General features: G+C 55.8%; 1 protein-coding gene across 3 annotated transcripts in view; it reads left to right on the forward strand.

Annotated features, from left to right (window-relative positions):
* Window positions 1–24,735, forward strand: part of LOC133750192 (germ cell-specific gene 1-like protein) — a 186,643-nt gene that overhangs the window by 126,671 nt on the left and 35,237 nt on the right. For 2 of the 3 annotated variants that reach the window (XM_062179623.1, XM_062179624.1), the window contains one exon: window positions 1,697–1,849. The exons of the other annotated variant lie outside the window; for it this stretch is intronic. In XM_062179623.1, the coding sequence (XP_062035607.1) occupies window positions 1,697–1,849 (153 nt within the window). The remainder of the gene's footprint in view (window positions 1–1,696; window positions 1,850–24,735) is intronic. 3 annotated transcript variants of the gene reach the window in all.

Genomic DNA, 24,735 nt, shown 5'->3' on the forward strand with positions numbered 1-24,735 from the left:
TTCCAGTTGTAGCCATTCTGCTGTCAGTACTAGAATATCATTCTTTTATGTAGCTGAATAGTATTCCATGTGTGTGTGTGTGTGTGTGTTCCTCATCTATTTTTTTAATCTGTTCAGTGGATGATGGACACCTCCGTTGATTCCATATTTTGGCTCTTGTGAACAAAGCAGCTACAAACATGGTGGTGCAGGTGTCTCTTTGATACAACGTGTTCCTGTCTTTTGGGACTATACCCAGTTACTGGGATTGCTGGATCCTATGGGGAAGTCCTATTTCTAGCTTTCAGAGGAAATCTCCACACTGCTTTCCCCGGGGGCTGCCCTGATGTACGTTCCCACCAGCAGTGTGTAAAAGTTTTGTCATTTGGGGCCGGCACCATGGCTCACTTGGTTAATCCTCCACCTGCGGCGCCGGCATCCCATATGGGCGCTGGTTCAAGTCCCAGCTGTTCCTCTTCCAATCCAGCTCTCTGCTGTGGCCCGGGAAGGCAGTGGAGGATGGCCCAAGTGCTTGGGCCCTGCACCCACATGGGAGAACAGGAAGAAGCTCCTGGCTCCTGGCTTCGGATCGGCGCAGCACCGGCTGTAGCAGCCATTTGGGGGGGTGAACCAATGGAAGGAAGACCTTTCTCTCTGTCTCTCTCTCTCCCTAACTGTATCTGTCAAATAAAAAAAAAAAAAGTTTTGCCAGCATCTGCTGCTGTCTTTCAGAAAACAGCTGTTGTGGCAGGGGTGTGGTGCTGTCTCATCGTGGTTTTGATGAGAGAGGGAAGTGGGCAGGAAGAAGAAGATGTAACAGGGGCGGGAACGGCAGGAGACCTCCCATAAGCTAGAAAGCTAGACAGCAGATGAATGCAGCCCAGTTGTGGGGGAGGGGACCGCCGGCCTTCAGGCACAGCTGGAACCAGGTGTTTACATGGTCCAAAGGCTTTGACTCGCAGCTGAGCCTCTCTCTCCTGGTCCACTTCAGTAGTTCCATGCCCCAGATTTCAACAGAAATATGTTGATTGGTCAGTTTTAGGTCAGGTGATCTGTTAGACCCATCAGCTGTGCACAGTGGGGCAGGGTCGCGGCTGCTGGAAGAGCAGGGTCCAGAGCAGATAACAGCATGGATATCGGGCACTGCTGCTGTGGTGTAGTGGGTAAAGCCACCGCCTGCAGTGCCAGCATCCCATATGGGTGCCGGTTGGAGTCCTGGCTGCTCCACTTCCAGTACCACTGAGGACAAGCAGGGATGAGATGGGACACCTGATACAGACAGCTTCACTGTGACTGGCTACCAGGAGAGCCCCACTGTCTCAGGTACCAGGTGCAGGGGAGAGCTGCCCCCAGGGCTCTCCGTGGGCATCTGTAGTTCCATCCCAGGCCACTAGGGCGGGGTAAAGTGGCTTCGAGACTACCAGAAAGAGCCCATCTGGAGAGCACAGTGTGCACGCTCTCTCTTGCCGCCTGGACCAGCACTGGGCACCCAGCAAGTGACTTCAGCGGGGGTTCCCGAGCCCTTCCCCGGGGATGCCGCGCGATGGCAATGGTCTCAGCCGGGAGACCTGGTGTCTGCTCTTGAGCCACCTGCAGCCTCCCACTGCCCCCCACGCTGGGGCTTGGGAGCACAGGACCCGGCGGGGTGGGGGTGATAGTGGCGGGGGTGGGGCAGTCTGGCAGGGGTCGGGCCTCACCTCTCAGCCTTCCCGTCCAGGGGTCCTGTGGCTGTCAGTGGTCTCCGAGGTGCTGTACATCCTCCTGCTGGTGGTCGGCTTCAGCCTCATGTGTCTCGAGCTCTTCCACTCCAGCAACGTCATCGACGGGCTCAAGCTGAACGCCTTCGCAGCCGTCTTCACGGTGCTCTCAGGTAAGGCGGAGCCTGGCCCACGGAGCAGGAGCAGGAGCTTGTAGGAGAGGGGAGGGCTGGGCTCAGGAGCCTCCGGCGGGGGATGCGGCTTTGGGCAAACCGCTTCTCTTCTCTGAATCCCACTTCTACCATTGGTACTGGTGCATTCAGGCACATTGAGCACGTATCTGGTGAGATCTGCCGTGTGCTGGGCTCCATACCGAGTGCAGGGGGTATGGCGATGAAGACAGGTGGGCAGTTCTGGCCCTGGTGAAGCCTAGAGGTGGGCTCCTTCGAGATGTCTTTAGGAGGTCAAAGTCACCGGGCTTGGCGCTGGATGGTGTTTGTTGTATGGTAGAGAGAGAGAGAGCTGGGTGTGCAGAGTGGACACCCCATGTGGCCCTCCTGGGAGCCGAGCTGGGGAGGAGGCCACATCCCACTCTGCCTGAGCAGACCCGAGTAGGAAGTCAAATGATGAGGCCCCCTTGGGTGCTTGAGGGCCAGGCTGTGGTGGGGGTGGGGGACTGTGGACCAAGAATGGCATGGCTACCAACATCACACAACCCAGAGGCGTGGAGACCCAGAGGGCCTCCAAGACGGTGCCGCTGCATGGGGTGGCCCAGTGTCCAGAGTGATTTCTGCAGAGCTGAGCGAGAAAGGGTCACTGGGGGAATGTTCCAGAAGGCAGTCAAAGAGGCCTCCAAGCTCTGCAGAGGGACAGAGCACGACTTGGCTGGGGGAGACACTGTTCCTCAACAGCCACGTGTATATTGAATTTCTATAAATTTGATCCTGTTCATCACGCCTTGCAAGAACTCTGTGTAACCCAATGGGCATGCAGGGGCCTTGGGTAAGCGAAACCGTCGCAGCCTAATTGAGGTCTGGGTATCTAACAGAGGGGTTCCCCAAGAAGCTGGCAGAGCACACACCATGGACCCCAACAAGGGAGGTCTGTCACTCCCAGGAGGTGAGAAACCGTCCCTCTCACGATGGAGAAGAGGAGAAACGTGCAATTGTTGGCAGAGCGCAGTATTGATTTTGGTGCCCACTAACCCATCCCCAGCTACTCGGGGCCTGAGAGCCAATTTAGCCTTGTTTGCAACATCTTCGATTCGTTGCCTCAACGTGCATTTGTGGAAGGCCTGCTGGGCCCCGGCCACTGGGCTGGACTGGAGGGAGTCGAAGGAGGAGGCCCCAGTCCTTGCCCTAATGGAGTCTGCAGCCTTGGAGAGAGAGGGGCTTTGTCGAGTGGTTGGAACACAGCGTGCTGACCCCTGTGCTCCAGGTGGGGGCAGGGCCCAGGGAGTAGGGACAGTGGGCAGGCCATGGGGATGGCAAGCTGTGAGCAGAGACCTGGAGGATCAGCAGGGTTGGCTTGGAGGGCGATTCGGGGAGGGAGCTGCACAGGTGGAGTTGTAGCGAGGAGGTGTGCTCTGGGGACTTCACCCAGGTCAGCATGGAGGGGCAGGGGCTGGGCATGTCTACAGGTGGGGCCACAGAGCTAGGGGTGGGTCTTGGTGCCTTGCAGAAGTTGTTAGATGGACAACAGGAGCCCTGGATGGCTCAAGGCAAGGGGTGACCGGATCAAGGGTTTTGCATTTGTCTGTGGTCTCTCTCGGGTTCAGAGTGGAGCACAGATGGGATGGAGCAAGAGTGGAGGAGGGGAAGGCTGGCCAGGAGGTCACCATGGTGATCAGATGAGAAACAGTGAACCCACCCCCACCTTCCAGGAGCAGCAGTGGGGATGGGAGAACACAGGAGATGAAGTCACCGAGACTTGCCCTGGGTTGCGGGGGGGAGTGGTTAGGGAAAGCAGAGGGCTGAGGTCCAGGGGTCCCAGCTTGGAGTGCTTGGAATTCAGGGAGTCTGCGACCCTGGACGGGAGGAGGTGCGCATCTTTGTTTCGCTAACTTGTAACTGTCAGTCATGGTGTTCTGGGGGCAGGACCCATGACAGGAGCATTGTGGTTGTTGCAAGGGTCTGGAAGGGCACTCCTTCCAGAGTGTAACACCCACCAGAGCTTCCACGGAGTCTTCCAGCCTCACCTTAATGGAGCAGCGCTTTCGTCCCTGTACAGCCGATTTGAGTATTTTGTTGTGTTTCAGTAACTGCTTTCTATCATCTTATATAGTAGTAGTTGAGCATCTCTGCTACAAAAATCTGAAATTCCCCCAAATCCAGAGTCTTTGCATGCTGACATAAGGCCACAGGTGGAGAATTCCACACCTGAACCCTTGGGGGGGGGGGGAGGCGCACCACAGTCAAAACACAGGTATGGCTGGCACCGTGGCTCAACAGGCTAATCCTCCGCCTTGCGGCGCCGGCACGCCAGGTTCTAGTCCCAGTCAGGGTGCCGGATTCTATCCCAGTTGCCCCTCTTCCAGGCCAGCTCTCTGCTATGGCCCGGGAAGGCAGTGGAGGATGGCCCAAGTCCTTGGGCCCTGCACCCGCATGGGAGACCAGGAGGAAGCACCTGGCTCCTCGCTTCAGATCAGCGCGATGCGCCGGCTACAGCGGCCATTGGAGGGTGAACCAATGGCAAAAAGGAAGGCCTTTCTCTCTGTCTCTCTCTCTCACTATCCACTCTGCCTGTCAAAAGAAAAAATAAATAAATAAATGAAACACAGGTGCACTAAAAACATTGCATAAAATATCCTTCAGGCTCTGTGTAGAAAATATGTGTGTAACGTCAATGAATTCCATGTTTACGCTTGGGTTGCACCCCCAAGATACCTCATTACGGATATGCAAATATTCCAAAAAGCCACACCCCAAACCTGAAATCCCAAGCATTTTGCATAAGGGATGCTCACCCTGTTCTGAGAAGATGCCTGTAAGTCCGACAGGCCAGAGGCCCTGATGAGGGGGTGGGAAGTAAGCCCAGGTGACCACCTACCCACCACAGGATGGACTCAGAAACACCAAGGAAGCAGAAAGCAAGCTGTTTACTGCACCTGCTCTTGAGAGTGGCGAGTGGCTGGTGGAAGCAGGCACCGCCCCCCGAGAGTCAGCAGCTCTCGTGCCTGTTACACCGGGACCCCTTCCTCCAGTTCCTCACACCCTGCCCATGCCCCCGTAGCCATGCAGGTGGCCCCAGCCTTCCCCCCAAGGAAAGCACCCCAGGGAATCGCTTCTGCCCCATGCCAGGTGGGGCCGCCCAGGCTGAGAACACAGAGCAGTAAAACCGTGGGAGGAATTGCAGCCAACGCTTTGTCCTGGAGAAGAGGGAGGAGGGGAAGGAGCAGTGGTGGGAAGAAGGAGAACCCGGTCCCTTAGCACCTGCAGTCTAGACGACAGCGAGGCACCGTCCCTCAGGTCCCTTTCCGGAGAGGTGCCCGTTGGTTCTGACGCTGCCCCACCCCACTCCGCCAGGCCGCCTGGCTGACCACTCTGCCTCACGTCTGGATTCTGTCTTGCACGAAGACAACAACCTATTCTGCCCATCTCCCCTGAGCGAGCTCATCACTTGAACCACTTTGTTGTTGTTTTTGCTTTTTTTTTAACTTAGCCTCCCCCCACCCATTGCAGCTGGGAACTAGGCCCTGGCATCACGGCTACACTTGGGCTAAGCCAAGTGCTTATGAAAAGACACCACTGGTTCACTTCTCACACGGGTGGGCCCTGGGACAGGTCGAACAGAGGCTTCATCAGATGGGGAATTAGAAGAGGCAGAGGGATGATGGGCTGGGTTTCAATGCTCTATGCAGGATCCTGGCTCCTGTCCCACAACCAGGGCTTCCTCTGTTCTCCTTCTCTTTCCCTCCACCCAACAACAAAGAGTCCCCTGCATTAACCCAGGCACCCAGCCCACCCCCTGCACCTGCCGACCCTGGTCACAAAGCAGAAGCTGCTTGTCAGTCCAGGGCAGCCCTCTCCAGTTTAGAAAGCAGGTGTGGCAGATGGGCTAGGTCAGTAGCTCCTCCCTCTCCCTCCTGGGAAGACCTTGTCTCTTTAAGTGCAGGCAGACAAAGAATCCAGGACCCAAGAGGTTAATGGCCATGGCCAGGGTCACACAGCCCGGGGAGTGTGGGACTGGGATAAAAGGTGCCTCCAGCCAGCTTCAAAGGCCTGAGCTGTTTTCACAGAATCAGGCTATGGGAGTGTGTGCCCGGGCCCCAACCAGCCAACAGTCCCTGAGAAGTGCATAGTACCCGGATGATGCCATAAGACCTGGGCGACAAGTGGCGGCGAGGAAGGACTTTTGCGTTTGTGCCTGGGAGAAGGTAGACCTGAGTGGTGTGATAGGAAGAGGTGAACATTGCAGCTGCTGCTACAAGACCTGGGGTTGGGAGAAAGGAGAGGCTGGATGGGGGAGCCCCTAAGAGCAGGAGGTGGGGTGGCCCCTGGCACGGGCAGTGCCAACACGCAGAGGCCAGCGAGTGAGCCCTCCTGGGCAGAGGCTGGGGTCTGCCGCCTGCTTGATGAGCCGAGGTCTGTGCCTTCGAGAGCTGAGGAGGAAGCAAAGCTTACGGATTAGGGAGTGGGCATCGGGCCTGGCGGCTGAGATGCCCGCTGCCAGTACTGGAGAGCTTGGGTTTCAGTCCCAGCTCTGGCTCCTGACTCCAGCTTCCTGCCGGTGCCCACCCTGGGAGGCAGCAGCTGATGTCTCAGGGACCTCGGGTCCCTAGTACTTGAGCAGTGATAAGAATTCACAATTAATTATCATAATTAACTAGTTACTATTAATCCTACTTGATTGACACATGACAGACTTACTCCTGGGGCCCAATTTCAATCAGGCTCCTCTGAGTGCCCTTTCTGACTGATTCTCAACCTTGGGCTTGAGCTGTGTCGTTGGCTCACACAGATCATTTGTAGCAAGAATCCTGCTGGGTCAGTTTAGCGAAAATGCCTCCCCTTGGACGGCTGCTCAGATGCCTCATCTCTCGCACTCCATACGTTATCACCCTTGGTCATGCATTTTAACCAGAATTCCCGATCCCAATGGCCAGTTCTCCCCTCCTTGCTCTGATGAACCCCTCGTAAGCTAAACAATACTGTACGTGGAGAGTGTACGGGGGAGACACTGCCCCCTGAGTGTCCCAGATCGGTCACACGGTGTGCTGTTGAGTGCTGGCTGTATACCTTTGTTACTGCAGTGCTCGCTGGGAACCGCACCTGCTTCCAGTCCCTGTCCAGTCTCATGCGAGAGCAGCCTACCCCTGTGTTGCCAGGCTGGGGAAAGATGGGAATTCAAGCCTGCGAGGTGCAGCTTCCATTGAACGTGTGTGGCTCTTGTAGCATCTTGTAGCTGCACTAAATGCCTGTCTCCCCATTTTACAGCTGAGGAAACTGAGGCACAGAACTAGTACATGGCAGAGATGGCTTCCAAGCCCCTGCGCTTTCCTAGGGGCCTGGTCTCGTGTGGGTTATGCTGAGCACACAGAGAGCTGTCCGCATGGTCCCCTTGGGTCCCTGGGGGCTCTGTGTGGCTGGAGGCAGCCACAAGATGGAAGAGTGGGACCGGTAACATCAGCGGCCGTGGCCTTGTCACCCTGGATTGGGGTCCTGATGTCTAGTGCCCACAGAGACGTATAGGCAGCATAAACACCCCAATGCAACCCAACAGGCTCACTGGGGACCGATGGACCCCCCCATCCCAGCTGTATAGTTACCGCAGAGACACATGCACATGTTCGAGGAAAACCCAAGTCTGTTTTTTTTAATTAGTGGAAAACTATTTTTAATTTAAAAAAAGTTAAAATAGCTTTAGGGAGGTCTAATTTACGCATAGTAAACAACACTCATTTAAAGCCTACAATTTGGTAGGTTTGAAAACCAACATCGTAATCTGATTTTAAGACATTTTCATCCCCTCCCCAAAGAAACCCCGCCCACCAGAAGGCACCACGCTATCGTCCCCCCACCAAAGCAACTGCTGACCCACTGTCATCTCCAGGACATGCCTGCTCTACACAGATGGTGTCAGTGGACTCAAATAACATACACTGTTTTGTGGGGCTTTCAAGGTTCATGTCCATGGGAGCAGATGCCCACGCCTCTCTCCTTTTTCATGCCTGAGTAATATCCCATCGTATGGGTAGCCCTCCTTTTTGTTGCCAGGTCATCGGTTGATGGGCCTTTGGCTTGTTGCCACCTTGTGGCCATTGTGTGTAGTGCTGCTGTGAACCTTCAGGTACCCGTGCTTTGTGTGGGCCTGCACTTGGTTTTCTCTTGGGTTTAAACCTGGAGGAAGAACGGCCGTATTGTATGGCAATTGTCACTAATTCTTTAATTCCAAGTATGTCCAACATCACTCTGGAACCTCGGCTCCCTCTCGTGCCCCAGCCAAGAGAAAAATCCAATCTGTTTTCATCCTGAGTATTGGAAGATGACTCCCCCTACCCCACTCCCAGAGACTCCTGGCTTCTCAATAAATGAAGGTGTTTTGAAAATGAAAGCCAACGAGCAAAGTCTTTGGCAGATGGGTTTTGCTCCCCCCTTTCCTGCAAAACTTCTGGGGCGAGGAGGTCTGGAACCTTAAAGGGAAGAGGTGGGAATATAGCAGGGGGTAAAAAACAAACCAGTGAACATAACTTAACCTCAAAATATTATCTGGATGCACCTGCTAGCATACCGTCAACCCATGCCCAGGTATCCTGGAGGGATTGGCTCCAGGGCCCCTGCTGGGTACCAGACTCGGAGGGTGCTCAGGGCCTTGACATGGGGGTCTTCGCCCAGACCCTGCCCCTCCCATGTGTGGGACAAATGCGTTGTGAATGCCTTGTAAACCACGGTGCTCACAAGTCGTTTACAGAATCACGACGAGGAGCAGTGTCTGTCCGTGTTCCGTACAGAAGCGATTATTTTTTTTCCCCTTGGAGTGGTTTCCAGCCCCGGTTGCTTGGCTGTGGGGATGTGGAGCGGGCAGGCCTGGAGGACTGATGGCTGTGATCAATTTGCACCTTACCCATGGGCCCCACACTGCTTGTCATCGTGTATTCAGCCCTCGGCATGATACAAAGTCCCCGGCCCCTGGAGAATAGAGGGGAGTCTTTTCTCACTCCGCCTAATTTGACCTGTTGAAGCATCTGTGGAATGGAAAGCAAGCTCCTGGCCATGACTGTGACTGCACGGTGGGGCCTCTACCTGTCTCCAAGGTCACCCTCCCCACCTTGGCTGGCGCTCGGACCGCCAGGCTTCCTGGCTCCCTTCCTCAGTGCTGGGGCCTCGGTGCAGGTGACGCCTCCTGGGGACAGCGTCCCTCCCTCCCCACCGTCTTCTGGCCCCTTCTGCCCTGTCCTCCTCCCTGGCCTGATTGCTTCAGCACAGCTCCTAGACCGTGGACTCGTCGCGCGAGGCACGCCGTGCGCTTTCGATGAGCTGGTGAAGGAACTTGAACCGCCATGGGTCCCTTCGAAACGGGGACAGCGAGGGATGCGTCGCCAGACGAACATTGCGGAGTTACTCACACACACCCAGAAGGTGGAAGTCAAGTTCGGCTCGTGGCTTCCTGGTGCAGTCAAGTCCAGCTGTGCCTGGCCTGACACGGCCACTGCTCACAGTAAATTCATTTCTAGAAATTCGTGGAAGAGTGACATTTATTTATTTGAAAAACAGAGTGACACAGAGAGAGACCATCCATCTGGTTCACTCTCCAAATGTCAGCAACAGGCAGGGCTGGACCAGGCTGAAGCCAGGAGCCGGGAGCTCCATCCGGGTCTCCCACGTGGATGCAGGGGCCCAGACACTTGGGCCATCTTCTGCTGCTTTCCCAGGCGCATCAGCAGGGAGCTGGATCGGAAGCAGAGGTGGAACTTGAACTCTTGTGCTCTGATATGGGATGTGGGTGTCCCAGGCAAACTTCGCCCGCTGCACCCTGCCTGCCCCAACCTTTCTTTGAGAACTGGAAGGAGCACCTAGCACAGCAAGTGCACTAGACAGTGCTGTGTGGGCTCGGTGCCACGGTCAAGTGCTACATACGCTACCTAATGGAACAAACCGCTGGTTTGTCTACGCCAGCCTCACTGCCAGTCATGCCTTGGGTGGGGACTTTGTCACGCCAACCATGTCCCTAGCCACAGTCACTTCTCAGCTCCACGGAGCCTGCCGGGACCGGCATGGGGTCGAGGCTTGGCATGGAGCAGAACGTCCCCACGCAGTGCGTGAGTGCATCGTCCCTGGGCGCCACGAGGTGGCCTCCAGTGCCCCAGGCCGGGTGCCCTCCACCGCGGCCCTGCTGACGTCTGGGTCTGCCCCCTTTTGGGGGGCTGTCCTGTGCCCTGTGTGATGTTCAGCAGCCTCCTTGGCCTCTGCCCGCCAGGTGCCAGCTGCGCCCCGCCCAAGCCAGGGCGGCTCAAGGTTTTCATGGTCAGGGAAGGTGCCTCACCTAGGATAGCATGGGGTCAGGGCAGGAAAGGGGGCCTGGGACAACAGGCCGGGAAATGGGGGCTTCGTCCTGGGTGGTGGGGGTGGGGTGCACTGAGAAACCCCCGAGGGCTTTACGTGAAGGAGCAACAAGGTCAGGATGAGGTTCGGTGAGATCAGGTCTAGGGTGCAGGGAAGGCCAGCATGGGTGAGCCTGGCTGGAAGTTACCATACATGGATCTGGCCACAAAGAGGTGGGGCCAGGGCCACAGAGCACCGTGTGCCTAGAACTGGCTGGGCCCGGGGACAGGCCCAAGGGGCAGGGAACAGTCCTAGAAGAAGCAGAGGTGGGGACTGTGCTGGGGTCAGGAGCACAGTGGGAAGGTGGGAGGGGGGCTCCTGCTGGGGGTGGGGGTGGGGCCAGGCCCTCCGTTGGGAAGTACTTCCTGGGGGAGGGGGGCAGGGAGGAAAGAGAGAGGGAGAGGGAAAGAGGCAGCAGGAGATGGGGAAGGCTTGGAGGCAGACACAGACGCGCGCACACACACAGATCAGGAGAAAAAGACACGCACACACACACACACACGTGGGAGAAAGAGACAAAACGAGAGGGAGGGACAGAGACAGAGGCCCAGGGAGGGAGGAAGGAGGAGCAGGGAGACACAGAAGACAGCAGCAGACGGACCAACCTTTCCTTAGCTCGTGGCATGCACCAGACGCCTATCAAAGCCCAGGACGCAGGGTCCCTGACTCCCCTGCACCCCCCTCCCCAACTCCTAGACCCCGGGCTCCCTCCTTCTGCCACTTGCACTCACCCACAGCCTCGCTCTCACCTACCTGGGGCAGTCCCAGAAGACCAGGGTGGGAGCTGGGGTCGCCCTAGGTCAGGAGCCCATCCAAGCGGGGGCCCTTGAGCTCTGGCAGGGCTAGGGGACCCTGAGCCTCACCCCCTCCCCTGCTGCCATGGCACCCCTCCCCACCCTCCTCCTTGCCTTCCTCCCTATCCTCTCCCCTTCCCCGACCCCCGGGATGCAGGCTGATCTCTCCATGCCCAGCTCCAAGTTCACCTGTAAGGCCAGGGCAAACCTGCCTCTTCCCTCCTCCAGGCTCTCTCCAGGGCTTAGAGCACAGAATCCTGCAGGGGCCTAGGGGGAAACACAGATGACTGAGTGACACGGGGGTCTCAGGAGTTGCCAGCAAACAGGGAAGTGTGGGTGCTGGTGCGGGAGTGGCAGGCAGATTCGGCATCTGGTTAGGGCCTCCACGTGTGGAGGCAGCTGAGCAGCCCCTAAGGCCCGCCCCAAGGCCCCGCCCCCAAGGTCCGCCCCTAAGTCCTGCCCCAAGGCCCCGCCCCCAAGGCCTGCCCTCAAGGCCCCGCCTCCTGGAGACAGCTCGCCAGGGATGAAGTTTCAGCAGAAGAGTTTGGGGAGGGCAGCCAGTGAGGACCCCGAGGGGCTGCTCAGGTGTCTGCTTTTCACGAGAGAAGCCCCAACTCCCGTGTTTTCAGGCACATCCTCCAGATTTTTTAATGTTGACCAAAAAACGCATCGTGTATTTTAACCATCTTTAAAAAAAAAAAAAAGATTATTTATTTATTTATTTATTTGAAAGGCAGAGTTACAGAGAGGCAGAGGCAGAGAGAGAGAGAGAGAGAGAGAGAGAGAGAGGTCTTCCATCTGCTGGTTCACTCCCCAGATGGCCACAATGGCCAGACCTGGGCCATTCCGAAGCCAGGAGCCAGGAGCTTCTTCAGGGTCTCCCATGCGGGTGCAGGGTCCCAAAGACTTGGGCCATCTTCTACTGCTTTCCCAGTACACAGCAGAAAGCTGGATCGGAAGTAGAGCAGCCGGGACTCAAACCAGCATCCATATGGGATGCCGGCTCTGCAGGTGGTGGCTTTACCGGCTCCGCCACAGTGCCAGCCCCCTTTTATTTTTGTTTTACAGCTGTTGCCAACATCTGCAGGTTGGATTCAGCCCATGGGCTGCCAGTTTTTGATCGTGGCTGCACATGTTTCTATTTTAGTGTTTGTCGTAATTGATTTTGCTTCACCATGAGTGTCGTTCTCCTCCTTAGCCCTTGGGGGGTAATGGCTGGGTCAGACCCATGACCCTGTCCCCCAGACCCGCGACCCTGTCCCCCAGACCCGCAACCTTGTTCCCCGTGACTGCGCCAGCACCTCCCAGACTGTGGAAGCGTCATATCCTTAGGTGAATGAATGAGCTGCATGTTGCAAGCGAGGGTGCTGTCTGCAGAGGGGTCGGAAGGTTTTAGAAGATTCCAGGAGCCATGACCTGTTGGCTGAAGGGCAGCCAGTGCATCTGCAGGAAGAAGGGCACTGTGTCCTGTCGCTGGCCCCCTGAGACCACCTGTGATTTAAATTCCACTGCGTCCTTTGTGTGCTCCTCCTGGGAGCAGGGACCAAGGGGAGGATGTAGGCCATCAGGCTCCCTTACCCTGAGCCTGGCCCCAGGCACAGGGCCAGGCAGAAATGGGACTCTGGGAACCTGGGGAAGAAGCCAGAATTTTAATAAGTGTAATAAAAATATGTAGTAAATCCCACCACGGTGGGAGGGGTGTTGGCGGCCCAGGCACTGATCCACCCAGAAGGCTGGACTCTGAGGGGCGTGGCCAGGAAGTGGCAGGTGCCTAGAGGTGTGGCCTCTGGAGGGTGAGGCAGCTGGAGCTGCTCAGGCTGAGGTAGAGGTAAGTGCCCTCTTCCTGGTGCGACCAGCAGAGGGCAGCACAGGCGCAGGATGCAGCCCCAGAGGAGTGAGTTGTTAGGGAACCAAGCAGAGAAACGGAAGCCCTGTGACGGGGGAGAAGCAAGGCTCTTGGGGTCTCTAATACACAGAGGCAAGGGCTTAGTGGACAGTCCAGCTCCCGTGTCTCCTCCAAGTTGGAGGGAACCAGGCTCTGAGGCTGTCCAGGGACAGCTCATGGGGTGGTGCCCACTAGGCTGCATTGCCTGTGACGGATCCAGGCCCCACTTCCTCCTCCACCATTGCCAGTGCTCCAGACAACATCTTGGGGCCCCTCACTCATATTTTAGGGATAAGATAAAGAGGGCCCAGAGATTTGTCACTCAGCTGCAAGGGGAGCCGGGCCCAGGGCCACACGGTGCAGTGAGCGTGTCTATACCTGCCCGACCTCCCTGGAGGGGGAGCCTTAGAATGGGACTTGCTCCTTCCTGGTTATTCTTACATCCCTAGAATCTGGCAGGGGTGGGGTCAGCTGCATCCCTTCCATCAAGTGAGGCGCTGTGTGGGGCCCAGGCATGGGTCATGGCTGCGTCGGTGGCTGTGTGCTTTTGTACAAGTTCTCCATCTTCCCCGAGTCGCAGTTCTCCTGACTTCAAAGTGGGATAATACTGACGCCTATCACAGAAGGGGTTGTGAGGGTTTAAGGCAGGGGTGGGGAACGTCTGGGCCACAGGCCATATGAGGCCCCCCAAAAAAATCATTTGGCCTGGCCCTGACAAGGTGCACTCAGGTTGGACTCGACATCCGATACATCTAAGGCAGGCTAATTTTTAAGCTGATAATTTTTTTTAAAGATTTATTTATTTTTTTGAAAGCCAGAGTTACAGTGAGGCAGAGAGAGAGAGAGAGAGAGAGAGAGAGAGGTCTTCCATCCGCTTGTTCACTCCCCAGATGGCCACAATGGCAGAGCTGAGCCAATCAGAAGCCGAAGCCAGGAGCCTGGAGCATCCTCTGAGTCTCCCATGTGGGTGCAGCGTAAGCTGGTAATTTTGTATGGCCTCTGAGTGATGTTCTAAATATCCTAATGGCCCTTGCAGAAGAAATGTTCCCCACCCTTGGTTTAACGTGCTTAGCCTTGTGCTTGGGCACCGGCTGACTCTGGGGATGATGACTGTAATAGAACAGGTAATATCACGGCAACTCCGGGACACTCAACAGCGTGCAGTGGCTTTTTGGTATTATGGTGACAAGGCTTGCAGTGCATGTGACAGGGGATGGGCACGGGGCAGGTCAGACCCACAGAAGGAAAGAGGGATCTGGGAGGGGGCATGCAGACCATGGTACTTAGGGACACAGAGAGAGAGAGAGTAGAGGGAGAGAGGGAGGGAGGTGGCTAAGCCTGCTGTTGATGTCTGTCCAGGGCAGGCACGTCCACCTCCTCTGCCCACCATGTGTCCCCCAGGGTCTGACAAGGCCAGTAGAGCTCCCAGCCACACAGACAGATGGCCAGTTAGAGCCCAGGTCATACTGGGGCAGGAGACATGTCCCCCACAGTGACCAGGAGAGCAAAGTCCTAGGAACCTACAGTGCTTCTGTTTTGATGAATCCAGTTCAGAAACACAGGCTGCAGGGTCCCAGTCAGGAGCGGGGTGATGAAGGGTAAGAGGCTTGGGGGCCATTGCGGGGTGGAAGCCAGGCGGTGGTGGGGTAGGGGGTAGTCCAGGGAGAGTGCTGGACTGGAGCTCAAGGGGCCCAGCCTATGGGTGCTGGGGCTGGTGCACAGGAGAGCAGGTGGGCTGCTGCCATCTTGGACTCAGGCACCGGACACACTAGTTGGCCCTCAGACCAAGGATACCCCGCCAGGCATCCCCACCCAGACCCCGAGCCACAGCCAGGACCCTGTTCCCTTCATCTCCGTGTGTCTGCAGCCTGGGGCACCACGTGAGTGGATTACAGGTCTGGTGTGGCTGCAGTCCTAGAGGAGTTGTCCCCTCACAGAGAGCCAGGCTCTGTCCTGGCACCCAGGGCCAGGACACAGAGCTTCCCTTGGGAGTCTTCACGCAAGGACGTGGTGACCTGCATTTTGCTGTGTCAGAGGCTGTTTGGTCTCCTCCCTGGCTTGTGGTCGGTCGTCTTCTGGTCCAAGACGCTGAGTCTTCTTTGATCCGAGGCAGAGTTGTATTTTTCCAAAGGTCATTCCGTCATTTCCTCTCGCTTTACCTGGTGGTGGCTGCCGGTGAGCAGAGGGGAGGGGCTGCCGTCCCTGAGGATGTTAAGCCCAGGGGCTGGGTGACCTCGGCATTCAGGGCCCATGCTGGGAGCTGTGGGGATGGCAGTTAGGAGGAGGGCGCTGGGGCCCATCCGGCACCCAGCCTCGGACAGCCACCTTGCCACTTGCTGTGGATCCCTGTGGCTCTGCCTTTCTCATGTGCTTTTCCCCTTCTTTAGCTTAGAGCACTGTGACTTTTCTTTTGAATCCGTCTCTTCCCCGCTCTCAGGCAGGCCACATTGACACCCCCCACACCCACCACAGAAGTGGCCCCAGGGTCCCATCACAGCGTCCTAGCCCCTTGGCCACCATGGCTGGCTCAGGGATGAGCATGTAATAGAAATCAGGGCAGTAAGGTTCAGCTCTAGGATGTTTGTAGCAACTGCCCGACACCACAAATGCTATTTTCTTAAGATGGGAGGATGGAGGGGCCGGTGGTGTGGTGCAGTGGGTTGAGCTGCTGCCTGCAATGCCAGCATCCCATAGGTTTGAGTCCCAGCTGTTCCACTTCTGATCCATCTCCCTGTTAACACACCTGGGACAGCAGTGGAAGATGGCCTGAGTCCTTGGGCCCTGGCACCCACTTGGGAGACCCGGAAGAAGCTCCTGGATCCTGGCTTCAGATCAGCCCAGCTCTGGCTGTTGCGGCCATCTGGGGTGACATTGCCACCTCTCATGACCACAAGAGTCCTCATACAGCCCAGATGAGCTCAGCTCCAAATACTGTGGGGTCTTCAGTGCAAGGCGGGTGGGGGGAGCCAGGCCGATGTCAGAGGAATGCCCTGAGCTGGTGTCTCTGTGGTCTCTGAGTTGTGGTCTCTCCTTTGGCTGTCCCCTGAAAGTGATGCTATTCCCCCAGGCCGCTCAGACCTGTTGTCTTATTTGGCTGTGTACCCCTGGGACATCAGTGACAGAATGAGTGCATGCTAAAGTGGGTGGAAATGAATCCAAATAAAAGTAAATGTGACTGGGTTAAATCTGCCAATTAAAAGACAAGGCTCCTTGGCTGTAGGAATGAAAACAACTAGATTCAACAATAGAAGAGGAACACTTTAAAAGAGAAAAGGCTGGGGTGAGACATGCCTGGAAGATATGTATCAAAATGAGCTGGGTTAGCACCTCTGCCTAAATGTAATGTAGAATTTAAGACCAAATGATCATAAGGGACAAATAAAGAAATTATAGGTGAGTAACAAGGATAATAAAACAAGGAAAAATGTATCTTCCATAAGCACAGCCTTACCTACTGCACAAGCTTCAAAACATATTGAATAATAACTGATGGAGCTTCAAGAGGAAGTAGGTAAATCAACAGTGGCAGGTAGAGATTTTTAACATGCACACACACACACACACACCTCAGAAACTAACAGAGAAACAGAATATTAGCTAGGGGCACAGTGGGTTAAGCTGCCATTTGGGACACTCACATCCCATATCAGAGAGCTGGTTCCAGTCCTGGCTACTCTGTGCTTCCATCCAGCTCCCTGCTAATGTGTTTGGGCTTCTGCCACCCATGTGGGATGCCTGGATGGAGTTCCTGGCTCCTGGCTTCAGCCTGGACTAGCCCTGGCTATTGCAGGCACTGGTGGTAGGGGTCAAGGTTGGGGTGGGTAGGCATTGGTGGCAGGGGTGAGGTTGGGGTGGGGGGTGTTATGAATCAGCAGATGGTAGATCTCTTTCTCTATGTTGTTCTTTCAAATAAAAAACTTTTTTAAAAAAGTCATCTGAACAGCTGAACTCTTAAACAATACAATTACAACATTTTCATTATTAAGTCAGTATGGAATTCTATACCTACTACCCCAAAAAGCATCCCTACAGAACACACATGTATTTGAAACATGCACACACAAAGAGATCAGAAACATACATGTTGGGGGCAGGACTTGAACTGTGCTGTCTTTAAGGGTCTGTGTTGCTCTGCACCATGTGTGTTTGCAGGGGTGAGTGGGGTGGAGGCTGACCTAGAGAACTTGGCTGCAGCCAGGCTGGGGATGTGGGCTGGAGGGATCTAGCCTCAGGGCTGCTGAGGCACCAGGACTGTGTGTGTGGCCTGGGCTGGACCACAGGCTTGGCTGCCCCAGCAGCCCCAGGAGGAGAGCGGCAGGCTGCAGCCCCACCAGCTGCCTGGGACTCAGTCCATAGCCCTGGTCAGGCCTGGCTCAGGGCCCACAGCCAAATGTTTGCAGCCCTGTTGGGTTATTTATTGGTATGCAATAATATTGCCACCGACTTAGTAACTTGAGACAACACACACTTACTAGGTCACCGCTGAGGGTTGGGAGTCCCAGGCTGGCTCCACAAAGCTGCAGCCTGGGTGTCCACCAGAGCCGGGCCCACCAGGAACTCCTCCAGGAAGGGTCCACTTCCGGTCTTTGTGGTTGGTGTCAGATTTCTGCTCCTGAAGTCTCCAGCAAAGACAGTGGTGGAAGGCCACTGTTTCTGGAGGCCACTTCCGGTTCCTAGATGTGTGGCCCCCAGCGAGGTCATTTCCTCAAGCCATGAAGGAGGGCGTGGTCTCCCCACCGTGGGGACTTCAGGATCTGTTGTAACATGATCCTGTACAATCTGTCACCACAGGTGGCCCTATTGGTTAGGGGGAAAGATTACATGCCAAGGGCATGGGGCCACCTAAGGCAGCAACCAAACCAGAATAAATGGCAGTGTGGCAGGTGTGGCAGGCGTGGCAGCTTACATACGCCCTATGACTAGATGGCTTACCTCTGAGAGATAACAAGACCCTGAGGCCACTGACTCCTCTGAGCTCCAAATAGCCCCAGCCACGTGCACTGTGGAGAGGACTGGACTCTGAGCCCCAAGTAAGTAACAAATGGCAAGACATAGGGATGTCTGGATGAGGAGCAGTGCAAGTAGTTGGAACAGCAAATGCAAAGGCCCTGGGGCAGGCATATGCCTGGAATATTCATGGACAAGCAGGGGAGCCAGAGTGACCACAGAGGAGTGGGAGAGGGTGAGGCCGGGTGTGGAGACGGTGATGGTCTCCCAAGGGTTTGCGGGTTGAAAGCTTGGTCCCCTCTGTGGCAGTGTTGGAGGATGTTAGGCCCTTTCAGAGGGGACCTTGGGGGGTGGGGACATGTTCTTGACCCCTCCCCATCACATCCTGGCTTCTCCTATGGCCAGGGGATTGTTCCTTTTTGCACACACTCTGAGCAGACCACCCACCATGCATTACAGCCAGAGGGACCCTCACCAGGGGTCCGTGCCTTGCCCTTGAACCTCCACAATGTGTGCTGCGTAAACAGTTTCTGTATCCCCCAGCCTCAGGTCTTTTCATTACAGCAGCAGAAAAAGGAGTGCCACCGAGATGTAGATTTCTGTCACCATAGCTTCACCTCCTGGTTCCCTGCTGGGCTGTCACCAGTGCCCTTGCCCACACACAGCAGCTCCCAGTGCCAGTTCTTGCAGGTGGAGTCGCTGGGCAGAAGGGGTGGTGCTGTTCTGACAACCATCGCCAGCTCCTCTCCCCCACCAGAAGCCGACCCCCACCCCATCTCCCAGACCCTTCTGAGGCTCCTCCTCCCTGCCCTGACCTCCTGGTCTCTGCCTGGGCCTGGTGTCCACAGCGGCTGCCATCTCCCACCGGCCACAGCTCTGCTGTTGCAGGTGGCTGAGCTGAGCCCTTGGAGACCCTTGCCTTGGTGGACCCTCCTCCACTGAAGACCCTCCCGCTCACACACGATATTTTCAGTGCTGTTCCCAAGAGCTGGAAACTCCCCAGGGGCTAGTTTGAGACAAGGGTATGCGGTGTTCAAGCTAGCCCACCATTTATCTCTGGGCAGGAGGCTGGAAGGCAGGTTTATCCAGTGGGCAGCGTGTAGAGAGCAGCCGTACACTGTCCACATGGCCTCTCGGGGCCTGGGGCTCTGAGACCTGCCAGGATGGAGGCCACTCAGGAGTCGACCGCCATCATCAGGCTTCCACTGCATGCTCTGTGCTTTCGTGGGTGATGGGAAGTCAACAGGGCTGACTGCCTGCAACTGGGCGCTTCTGCTGTGCTCCAAATACAACCCCAGCTCCCCCACCCCACCCCGAGCTGGTCTTACGCCCAGGCTGCAGCCACACTCCCCTACTTTCTTTCTTTCAAGATTGTATTTATTTATTTGACAGGTATAGTTACAGACCGTGAGAGGGAGAGACAGAGAGAGAGAGACGTCTTCCATCCGCTGGTTCACTCCCTAGATGGCTGCAATGGCCGGAGCTGCGCTGATCCAAAGCCAGGAGCCAGGAGCTTCTTTCAAGTCTCTCACATTGATGTAGGGGTCCCAGGACTTGGGCCATCTTCTACTGCTTTCCCAGGCCACAGCGGAGAGCTGGATCAGAAGTGGGGCGGCTGGAACTCGAGCTGTTGTCCATATGGGATGCCGGCACTGCAGGTGGAGGTTTAGCCTACTACACCACAGTGCTGGCCGCCAACTCTGTTTTTTTAAAAAATATTTATTTATTTATTTGAAAGTGAGAGTTACACAAAGAGAGGAGAGAGAGAGAGAGAGAGAGAGAGAGAGAGATCTTCCATCCAATGATTCACTCCCCAGTTGGCCGCAACAGCCGAAGCCAGGAGCCAGGTGCTTCCTCCTGGTCTCCCATGTGGGTGCAGGGGGCCAAGAATTTGGGCCACCTTCTACTGCTTTCCCAGGCCATAGCAGAGAGCTGGATTGGAAATGGAGCAGCTGGGTCTCAAACTGGCAGCCATATGGGATGCTGGTGCTTCAGGCCTGGGCATTAACTCGCTGTGCCACAGTGCCAGCTCCCCCAACTCTGATTTTTAAGAGTTCTGCATTTACTCTTTCCTTTCATAAGGACGTCAGCTGTACGAAAGCAGGGAACTTGTTTGTCTTATTTTCCCCTTTATTTCCTGAGCTGGGAAGAGACCCTGGCATATGTTGAATGAATGAATGAGGGGAAGTGGCTGTGATGGATGGATGTGGAGTTGGGGAGCTTCACATACATGGCTCTTTCCATGCTGTGTGACCCTGGGTGGGCTGCTTTACCTCTCTGAGCCCCACCCTCTTGCATATCAAATAGGATGTGACCCAGCCTAGCCTCCCTGGGGTAAGGCCAGGACAGCTTTACAAACTGTTCAGTGCCCCCAGAAAGGGAGAGGCCATCATTTCAGGCTCTCCGGGGGTTTGAGGCGGCTGCCTAGCCCCCAACTTTCTTAGTGCACAGGCAGCTCCGTGGGCAGAGAAGCTCACGGGATGGGCTCGCAGCGTGGCTGCAGGGTCACGCCAAGGCTCCTGCACTTGCAGGAAGCAGGGTCTGCATTTGGGCTCCTGCCACTGGCTGTCTATCCAGCTGTCTATCAGGCTGTCCAGAGGGGAGGAAGGGCAGTGCTGGGAGTGGTGCCCTCCAGGTTGCTTAGGAGGGGAAGCAGGAGCCAGCCAGTGGCAGGGGGAGGAGAGGGGGTGGGGACTGGAGCTGCAGCCCCTCCCCACCCTGTCTCACTGGTTTCCCCTTGCAGGCTCTGGGCCAAGTGGGAAAGGGAGGACTCCAGCCTTGAGACCCAAATGCAGCCCATGGTCCTGCCTCTAGCTTGGGCAGATGGAGCTGATATTCTGGGAGAGACAGAGTGGGAAACCAGACAAGATAGCAGGACAGACAGAGACAGGCAGGACAGACAGAGACAGGCAGGAGGAGAGCTGAAAGCTGAGGGAGTGATTCTGCCCGTGTCCCTGCCATGAGCTCCTGTCCCAGGAGGCACTCAGATGGGCTTGCCCAGGGGCAGCCACCTCTCAGAGCCCCCTGCCTGCCAGGAGTGTGTGTGTAAAGATGCCTGTCTCCCCCACTAGGGGGTCCTCAAAGTTAGGTGCACCTGTTCCTCGGGTGCCCAGCCACAGACCACCTGTTGCTAGGTGGAGGGAAAGCCGACCTTGACCATCCAAGAGAGCAGCTGTGCATGCCCATACGACTTCCCGCTGAGGCTTCCCAGGCACGTCACACATGTGTGAGACACTGTTATAATCCCTCCACATGCCGATGGGATCCCGCCGCCCCCTTCAGCAGACAGCGCGCCTCACAGTGGGGCTGCGTGGCCTTCCCTGCACCTCCGTAGGGCACAGGTGCCGTCACTGACTCAGCATTTTCCTCCAGTTCCCTCACTGGTTTTGCAGCTTGCATTCAGTCCAAAAGGAAACTTCGAATCCCTGCCGGAAATGAGAAGGCAGTGTCACTTGCCATAAAGAGAAGTGTAAAAAAAAAAAAAAAAAAAAAAACCTTCCCATTGTTAAAAAAGTGCATGCAGCATCTAAACCAGCGACCAGCAGCGGTGAGCCCTGGCACTCCTGACAGTGGGGGGCAGAGATCCCCTCACCGCCCTCACCAGGGACAACTGGTAATGACTGGAGACCTTTCTGATTGTTATGACTGCTACATGTGCATGTGTGTGTCCATGGATGTGGGTATGCATGGGTGTGCCCATGGGTGTGTGTGTATGGGTGTGTGTGTAGGGTGTGCCCATAGATGTGTGTGCATAGATGTGTGTGCATGTGTGTGTCCATGGATGTGGTATGCATGGGTGTGCCCATGGGTGTGTGTATGGGTGTGTGTGTAGGGTGTGCCCATAGCTGTGTGTGCATAGATGTGTGTGCATGTGTGTCCATGGATGTGGGTATGCATGGGTGTGCCCATGGGTGTGTGTGTGTGTATGGGTGTGTGTGTAGGGTGTGCCCATAGGTGTGTATGCATAGATGTGTGTGCATGTGTGTGTCCATGGATGTGGGTATGCATGGGTGTGCCCATGGGTGTGTGTGTGTGTATGGGTGTGTGTGTAAGGTGTGCCCATTGGTGTGTGTGCATAGGTGTGTGTGCATGTGTGTGTCCATGGATGTGGGTATGCATGGGTGTGCCCATAGCTGTGTGTGCATGGGTGTGTGTGCGCGTGTGCCCATAGGTGTGTGCATGGGGTGTGTATGCAGGTGTGTGCCCATAGGTGTGTGTGCATGGGTGTGTCCATAAGTGTGAATATGCATATGTGTATCATGAGTGTATGTGTGTCCATGTGTGTGCGTTTGTACACATGTGCGTCTGCAAGTACATTGTGTGCTTGCATGAATGTCTGTGCCCATGTGTGTGTGTCCCCATGGGTGTGTGTGTGCGTGTGTGTGGCTGTTCCTTGTACACAGTGGAAAAGTGCTGCTGAGCCTTCTGCCATGGCCAGGGCAGCTCCCCCTGGTAAAGGACCCCCTGTCTCCCACTGTCAGTAGTGCCAACATTTACAAATCCTGGTCTAAAATCGGCTTGAGCACCACCTGGACTGTACCCACACTTGGGGCAGCTGTGGCCTGGTTCACTCCTCCAGGTTCAGCTGCAAACCCCGTCCCATGCCCCCTACAACAGGTGCCCCCCGAGGTCAGCTCTGAGGGTCCCCAAACCTCCCAGGTCCTGATTCTCAGACCTCGATGGCAGCTTCCTGTTGGCATCTGTCTCCCTCCCTGGAGCAGAAGCCCTGAGCAGCCAGGACCTACGCCATCCCCTGCCCCTCTTTCTCCAGCCCTCAGCACAGGGCCTGGCTCAGTGCCTGTGCTGGAATGAGTGAGTGGGCATGGGCCAGGACAGACGTGGACTCCCCTCCTGGTGCCCGCCACCACTGTCATTGTCACCTGTGCAACAGACAGCACAGAGGCCTGTTGAGCCATCAGAGACAGGGGTATGGAAGCCCCTGGCAGAGGGAAGGTTGTAGGCAATGGCAGGGGCGCCCTGAGTGCAGGCTGGGTGCTCGTCCCCTCATTCATTCATTCCTCCGTTGTTAGGGAGTTCCCTGTGCTCCTGCTGTGCCCAGGCACCTTTTGTCCCCTCCTCAGCAGGCTCAGAAGTGTCCTGGTTTCAGCACTAAATTACAGTTCTGCCTCAGTGACCACTGGGGACGGCTTCCGGGACCCCTGTGGATACCAAAGTCTGCAGAGGCTCAGGTCCCTTCTGAGGCCAGGGCTATAGAACAGCGGGTTAAACTCCTGCCTGCATCGGTGGCATCCCACATCGGAGTGCTGGTTCAAGTCCTGGCTGCTCCACTTCCGATCCAGCTTCCTGCTGATGGGCCTGGGAAAGCAGTGGAAGATGGCCCAAGCGCTTGGGTTCCTGCCACCCAAGTGGGAGACCCGGATGGGAGCTTCCAGTTCTTGATCAGCTTCAGCCTGACCCAAATCTGGCTGCTGGGACTATTTGACAAATGAATCAGCAGATGGAAAATCTCTCTCCCCATCTCTCCTCTCTTGCTGTCACTCTGTCTTCCAAATAAATACGTCTTAAAAAAAGATATAATAGTGCAGTATTTGCAAACAACCTATGCACATTCTACCCTACACTTCAAATTACCTCTAGCTGACTCCTAATAGCTGACACAATGTAAATGCTTTGCAAATAGTTGTTACACTGTATTGTTTAGTGAATAATGACAAGAAGGAAAGTCTCTCTGTGCTCAGTACACAGGCAGTGTTTTTCCCTGAGTATTTTCCATTCCCAGTCGGTCCAATCTGCAGCTGTGACTTCCCTCTCAGCTGCTCTCAGCTGGGGCGTGCAGAGAGCTATGAAGATAATTGAGGCTCGGAAGAGCCGTCTGCCCTGCGCTGGCCTCTGCCATTGCTCCCACCCTCCTGCACCTGCTTTTTTTTTTTTTTTTGTAAGATTTATTGTTTGTTTATTAGAAAGGCAGAGTGACACAGAGAGGGAGAGACAGAAAAAAAGAAATCTTCCATCTACTGGTTCACTGCTCGAATTCTACAGCAGCCAGGGCTGGACCAAGCCGAAGCCAGGAACCAGGAGCTCCATCAGGGTCTTCCATGTGGGTGGCAGTGGCCCACATGCTTAGGCCATCTTCTGCTGCTTTACCAGGCACTTTAGCAGGAAGCTGGATAGGAAATGGAACAGCTGGGACTAGAACCCTCGTTCTGATATGGGATTCCGCATTGTAGGCTGGGGTTTCACCCACTGTGCCCTTGGGCCCACTTGGGACTCCCACTTGGTGGCAGTGGGGGTGTCCAAGCCCATTCATTGCTTCTGGGCTGGGAATGGGGCTGGGGTGACCAGACTGCTTGTGGGAGTTTTGCCCCTTTTGGGGGTTGCAATGTTTGCATTCAGCATCACCTCTGAATTGGGTCACTGGGCAGAATTCAACAAGAGTGACACTGATGGCCCCGGTCGTCTCCAGTGGAGAAAGGGCAGGGCAGTGGTGGTGGTCTCTGCCGAGGGGAGAGGCCGGGGGACGCCCCAGGAGACTCCTCTCCAGCAGGTGCCCCCGGCCACAGCCCACTTGTCCTCCGAGGCCAGAACGAGCAATCGTCTTCAATTGTGGAGCTGGAAAGATTGAGGTTACGTGTAAGGAGGAACTTTTAAAACTCTGAAGTCTGCTGCTGCGGGTTCTCGAGAGAGTCTAAAAATAGCTCGTGCTTTAAAAATAGGTCTGGGGCGGCTTTACACATAGCCGCAGCCGGCTCCCCGGGCAGGGCACTAAGCAAGGCATTTGGCAGTGAGGGCCCCTCCCCCACCCCGGCTGAAGGGCTTGGGGAAGAGGCAGCCTTTGGTCTCTGTGGTAGGAGCATCTGGCTGTTTCAGACACATGCAGACAGGGCATTGGCTTGGCCCTCGGCCCCCTGCTGACTGGGGTCATGGACAGCCGC

This window comes from Lepus europaeus, chromosome 21, assembly GCF_033115175.1.
Source record: "Lepus europaeus isolate LE1 chromosome 21, mLepTim1.pri, whole genome shotgun sequence".
Taxonomy (NCBI): domain Eukaryota; kingdom Metazoa; phylum Chordata; class Mammalia; order Lagomorpha; family Leporidae; genus Lepus; species Lepus europaeus.